The sequence below is a fragment of the Seriola lalandi genome, unplaced genomic scaffold (genome assembly GCF_002814215.2).
Source record: "Seriola lalandi dorsalis isolate HSWRI2012SDOR001 ecotype SW California unplaced genomic scaffold, Sedor1 jcf7180002054263, whole genome shotgun sequence".
In the NCBI taxonomy this organism is placed as follows: Eukaryota; Metazoa; Chordata; class Actinopteri; order Carangiformes; family Carangidae; genus Seriola; species Seriola lalandi.
In genome coordinates, this window is record NW_019524816.1 from 343150 (window position 1) to 350141 (window position 6992).

The window sequence follows — 6992 nt, forward strand, 5'->3', positions numbered from 1 at the left end:
GGGGGGGGTTTGTCCTGTTGTTCCCTCCCACGGTCATGGATGGCTGAAGTCATTTAAATTGCCAATTAGAAACTCCACCGTTGTGATTTCTCTGCGGAACTCCAGCCACTTACTCAGATAGGTGCTGTGACAGGCTGCCTAGAAAACTCAAATTTTCTCCACATTATACATACTACTGACCCAACGGGCATTGTCACATGGTATGGAAAATAATTAATCTAGTCTTTGCCTTTGTTGACTCTGTATTATTAGAAGCCAATAGGGCTTGTGGAAAAGAAAGTAGACAAGATGATCATTAGGTTTCCTTCCAACAAATCCTGACTTCAAATGATTGTTCTCAAAATTACATAGAAAAAGCTGAAGATTAGGATGCAGATCAAGTCTAAGGCAAGAGAGTATTTCTGGAAGGAAGTACGTGAGGTGGCTGTTGTGTTGGTGGTGGGGATTCTTGTAAAAATCTCAATCAAACACAAACACTTCCAAAGAACCATGATTCAGTGCCAGACTAATTTGTTTCTGCATAGATAAACAGACATCTCATTGTGTCATTTACAAATGACCCAATTAAACCCCCAACCTCAAACCAGCAGAAAATACATAATGGAAAAATTAAAAAAATAAAAATAAAAACAATAAACGATACATGAGAGCTTTTAACTCCAAAATGTCCACTAAAATTGAATGTTATTTCTTTTTATCAGCTTGTTCTGTTAGTTGCTCCTAACCACCTTATTGCCCCATTAATTATGTGCTAATAAAGGGTTCCCTTGAGGAGCTTATCAAGCACATTGTCATAATTAATAACCAAGTCATGTAATCACTTTCTCACTCTTCCCTTCAACTAACGATTGACCAAACATTACCTCTCTATGGCTGCCTGAGAACCTGTTATTAGATGCCTTGGGTTTGTTGGAGCATAAACCTCCATCTGCCATGTTTGCTCCAAATGTTGAGGAAAATCCTGAACAATAAAGGCAATACGGCTATAATCACTGTAAAAAGCCAGAGTGAACACACACATCTCCACTCCCTGGCTGCTGTCACCTGCCTCTACAACTAACAGCTGGGTAACAACTGGAACATCTGCTCACATATTGGTGGTGTAGTGTAGGCCAGAGTGCTCAAATTAAGATGGTTTGAGCTTTTAAAATATGTTCAAAAGGAAGCCAGTAATTTAACCAAGATTCCTAACTTTTTTGGCATTCTAAAATAATCTCTTAATTATTTTAAAAAATGTATTTTTATTCATCTTGGAATTATATTTAACTCTGCTACTGCTCATGCTTCCACTCCCACAATGTCAAATGCTACATTATTTTATTTAGTTTGTTGCAGTGCGTTTTTTCCCTGCAGCTCTCTCAGTCTCGGTCTCTTTCCCTTCTTGTTCTCTGTAGTTATGATCTGCTGAGTCAGTAGAGAAAACAAGAACAGGCTCAATGTTCTGGTCTTTGTTTGGCCTCGGGGTCTGGAGGGACCGGACCAGCAGCCACCTCTGACCACTCTGTATTCCCAGTCCACAAGCTAACAATGACCTCAGAGCCAAGGCAGTCAGGATGTTGGCAGTGATCCATGTGCAGGGCAGCACTACATTTTGGAAAAGTCATTTTCATTACAGAAAGTCAGAGAATAGGTCTCAACAGCTCTTGTTGGAGATCAATCAACACTAGAAACCTATCAATTACGGTTGTAATTTGAATGCTTTGCTTTCAACGTTTGGCTTCTCTGCTGCATGGTAAAGAATAACATTCTGAATTAGATTTTAGTAAACGTGGATAACTAATCATGATTGTTTTTGATGTATTCCTGTGATATCAACAAGGGAATATATGGATTTGCAACAGCCACAGGTCTATGTATACTATTATTTGTCAAAAAAGGTCCACCCTTCTATATCCGCTCAATTACAAGCTCAGCTCATCTCTCTGGCACATCCAATCATTAACTAATATTAGCATCCATTTCAGGAGCCTACAGGAGTCAGTGTGATAGCTTAATGCAGTTTTAAACTGTGTTTGGAGCAAAGTAATTGTGGTGTATTACTGTAGGCAGGTAATAAGGCTGGTTGGCAGAAGTAGTAGCGTTAGGGATCGAGAAAAAAAAACGCTGGATCGGTGCCGCATCGAGTCGGCCAGTGTGGCCCTCAGGGAAATCAAGTCTGTGCTCTCCGACACTCGGTACGGCATTGAGACGTGGTGGCGGGGGGGTGAGGAGGTGGGGTGTATGGAAGGGGACGTGCTATGACCAAAATCTACTGTTATACTCAGGATTAACTGCTCGCCACATGAGCTGTGCAGCCTGGTGGTGAACTGAGCACGGCAGACATAAAAAACAAAACAAAACAAAACACAAACAACAAATGCAAGACTGATGAGGCGAAAGCCAATGAGGGCGGGGTGTCACTGAGATTAGCCACACTGACAATAACATTAGAGGAGGGAGATACCTGCTCCATGTAGGTTTTATGGGTCAATAAAGAGGATGTACAGAGGACAAAGGCTTAGATTGTAAAGACTGCCCAAAGCTGTGAGACTTTGGGCGGGGTTACTGGGAATTACAGCCACAGAAAAATGTACTGAGTTACTGTAGTGTCTCTGTGCAGGTAGCAGTATTGTGTGTAATCAGCCTATAGAGGGGAGCAGATCCAATTTATATGTGTAAATAAAAACAGAAACAGCTATTCAACCCATACAGAAATGTAATATATGACATGTTTGTCCCTATAGCAAGAGTGATGTTGCCATATATGTGACCTATAAGGGGATATATATATGTTATTATCACATACTTTCATACATACACATATATGAAGATATAAGTTTATAACATATATGAAATACCCATAAATGTATACGATATATTTTTATATGGTAACATCATGTAACATTGGACTACAATATAACCATACATACATAAACATACGTATTTGTATGGGCTAGACATACAGTATATGTCAATAAATTAAATTATTCCAATTTATAATAGGTTTCATATATATTTTTTACATATATGATTTTATTTTATATGTAGTCGTATATATATTTCAAATATGGAAATTCAATATATGTAATTATATTACATTTGTATATGGGAAAGCACAGAACAACTTGCTTGCTTTCTACTTTGCTACAATCACTTGCGAATAATGTTTTTTTTACCTTTTTGAAGAACAATTAGCACAGCATATTATCAGTATCAGAAACACGTAGCAATCAAAAAATGACTTGTTTTTATCTCCTTCTCTAAATGACATTACTGAAATTAAATTGTTCAAAAAAAAAAACAGATTGCTACCAGACTCCTGAGTAGTTTTCCACATAATTATCTGTCATCTTCTCAAGCTGAGCTATCCTTGATGAGAAAAAATTGTAAAGTTGGCATTCTGTGTGACAAAAAGAAATATTGTGACTAATAAGAACAACGCTGGATTATACACTGGATGATAACAGAATCACTTGAAATCAATTCTATTTAATTTCCCCTGTTGATTCACAGAATAGCTAACAGCTGATGCATCATTACTTTTGAACATGAGATGAATGCCGTGAGTAAATAGGGAAATATAGCAAAAAGCAACACATATTAGGTATTAAGGAAAGTACTTACAAAGTCCCTTTTTAAGCATTTTGTGAGATATGATGATAACCGTAACTGTATGTGATAGACAACTCCTATGCTCACTCACCATCGCAGCCTCGTTCCACCTGACCCACCCTGTGGAGGGCATCTGCGATCAGGTCGGGGAGTCTCCCATTCAGATCCACGGAGGCCAGACAGCCCTGGTACCCGTCCCGGGACGCAATCAGCTTGGGCAGATTGCTGTACATGTTCTTTGTCACGCCACCGATGTACAGCTCCCCTGCAAAACACATACACAGGAACGACTTCTGAGAGCTTGAAAATTTTACATTTCCTAAAGTGTAGACTTAATTCTGAACCGATACCAAATTACTAAAATGTGAAAATAATAACTTTAACTACTTTAATTTAGGATTTCAGCTACATTACAAACAAACATCATACATATCAGTGTTAGAGGGGCAAAGATAAAATGAGGCAAGAGTAAGATAATTAACAATGAAATTAAGATGTGAGGTTATGTAGGCAGAAAAGGAGCTTAAAGATACAACAGTATTTCTTTTTTTAATACAAGTAGGTGATATACTGGAAATCGAAAGGCTGGCCAGTCAATAAATATTTAAAACATGTCAAATACTCTGTAAATGGACCATTGCTGGGCAAAGTAACAAATAATGACAACCACATTTGCATCACCCAATGTGGTATCATCACCTTGGAAATGCATGGAGTCATTTGGAAACACGCCATTGTGTAAATACAATGGTTTCAGTCTTCTGTGACTGTCTATATCAATATCAATATCAATTTAATTTGTACAAAACTCATATTAGAGAACTGAATTCACTCCAACTGCTTTTTATGATATTGTCAACTTTATTATTTCTGTTTTGTGACTGGCTATCTTTTACTTTGCTTTCTCCACACTGATGTTAAATGTGTGGATTGCTTTACATAATGCACCATTGAAATATGATGACATAGTACTGACAAAGGAATGTCAATCAGCTTGATTGTGGGGGAAAAGTCACATTAAAAATCCCCACACGCTCACAATTTACATCTCCTATATACATATTACATCGGTTTCGAAAACATGTTCTCCATTTATGGTCTACTGCTACATGCAGTCCCAGATGGCATAATCTGCCCTTTGATTATGAGATGTATTCATGTGCAGTAAGTGTTAATTAACATGAACTTTCATGTGCATAAAAGAGAAGAGTTCTGATCAACAAGGAAACAAGGCTGAGATCATATAACTTGCTGATACTGTGCAGAACACTGTACCGTCTGTGCCTGTTTTGATTTAGCTACATGATTAATTTGCTCAATATAAAATGGTTCCCTATAGTGTTACTGTCGCTAAAGAGCAACAGAGCTAGTCACTGACCCATTTGTCTGCATACGAGTGACTCACAGATTGCACCTACACAGTGTTGTGTGTGGCTGATCCACAGTGACTGTGTGTAATACCAGAGACATGCAGCGGAGAGTAAACAGTATAGGCACCAAGAGACAGAATTGACATTTTAAAGCCAAGCAGCGTGGAAGTCGGGGGGGTGCGCTCGCGGGAGACGTCCCCTGACAAAATGCTTGTCATTACAAAAGGCACCAGGAACATGTTGTGACAATTACATGATTCAAAGAAGTAGCTTACAGTTGACATAAATAGATTGTGCAGCATTAAGGCTGAGGCACTGGAAATGACATTTGATGCTCATGAAGATTCATTCCATTGTCCTGCTCATATACTTTACTCTCCTCCTCTGAGAGAAGAACAGAATATAAACAAGAGCACTTCCTCATGAAGGAAGCGGACTTTGTGAATCCTCTGTGAGATGATAAGGCTGAGTTTTGGGATATCTGGGTGCTCAAGTACAATTAAGGTCTCTTTACATTACAACATAAAAGGAAATATCTATCCACTTTTAAGCCCAATTATTTTCCCTTTCTTTCTCCCTTCCTCTCTCAACCCTCTGTTCTGTAGAGTTGTGCAGAAAATGCCAAGTGAAATTATGAAAAACACAAAGGGGCCTTTGATGTAAGTGCATATGAATAAACACGGTTTGAAATGCTTCAGGCATTTCTCATCATCAAAACTCCTACTTTACGCTTTATCTTTAAGTAGGCATAAAATGAACATCCAGCCAAACCTTTCACACGGGGACGAGATCCTGCCGCAAAGATAGAACCATCAGAAAACAGAAAACCTTTCCACTATAAATATTTCTACTATGTACATATCTACACACACATATATACATTTTTTTTTTTTTCCAGAGCTGAAAACCACAACTTTCAACTTTAGCGCTCTGCGAAGCAATGAGCCACGAGGTCAATTATATGTGGACTTTGTGTAATGGAATGAGTCAATGATGTTTGCCAACTTCTCTCTGGAATTAATGAGTACTTGACACTTCATATTTCCCAACCGGGGCTCTCGGGCATTATAATCAATACAATGAATTCATTAGCTGTCTGACTGACTGATGTCCTGGAATCGTGGCTGCAAGAACCATTTAGCAAATATGAAATTATCGGTGTGGAGTTGATCTCAAAAGAGCAAACAGTGAATTTCTTGCAGAAGTCAACAGGATGTTTGAGGAAATCCACTGGCTGTGACTACATAACCGGAGTAGACAAGAGAGGAGGGAGGGCTGTGTCAGATGTACTGTAAAAATTAGTTATGCAAGTTTTGTTTTCTTCCAGTGGAGTAAAAACTAGGGAAGACGATTAAATACACACTCCCACTCAGAGAGAATCAGTGTGTTCAGTTTGAGTCGAGTACTTTTAATTTGAATTACAGATTTCTTTGGGTGAAGTTTTGACTTCTTTGTCCAGTTGGGCCACAGACAGTTTGTTCCACACAGCATACATTACAGCTCGTTTTAAATGTGACATGGCTGCAGTGTTGCAAGGGGTGTTTGCTCTGGAAGTTCCATTTCCTAGCATCTCAAAGCTGTTAGCAGCCAAGTTAGCATGTGCGAAATTCACAATGTCTTCGCAAAAAAACTAATCCAAGTGGTGCTACATGCATATATTCATGCAGCTTAGTGAACCAAGACAAATCTGCATGTCGTTCCCCCTCTCTCTGCCTCCCCATTTCCTGTCTCTCTCCACTATCCTGTCCAATAAAGGCACAAAAGCCCCAAAAAGAATATACTTTAAAAAAAAAAAAACATGACTGTGAAACACTGACTCATTTTGTTTTACTCTTCGGGTTATCACACAATTATCAAGTGTGTTTTGTACAACATAGACAGGAAATAATGTAATTAATGTTTACTTAGTGCTTGTTGGCTTGTTATGTTGTGTGTAAAGATAGATAGATAAATCTATCTATATTGACATATTCAGTATGTTTAGCCCATACAAATATGTATGTTTATGTAGGTATGCTTATATTGCAGACA

At 38.4% G+C, this 6992-nt stretch overlaps 1 protein-coding gene across 1 annotated transcript in view; it reads right to left on the minus strand.

The window, feature by feature from the left end:
- LOC111654229 (neurexin-2) overlaps nucleotides 1-6992 on the minus strand; it is a 395909-nt gene that overhangs the window by 308475 nt on the left and 80442 nt on the right. Inside the window, exon 10 of the mRNA XM_087173672.1 lies at nucleotides 3683-3856. Coding sequence (XP_087029798.1) covers nucleotides 3683-3856 — 174 coding nt within the window. The remainder of the gene's footprint in view (nucleotides 1-3682; nucleotides 3857-6992) is intronic.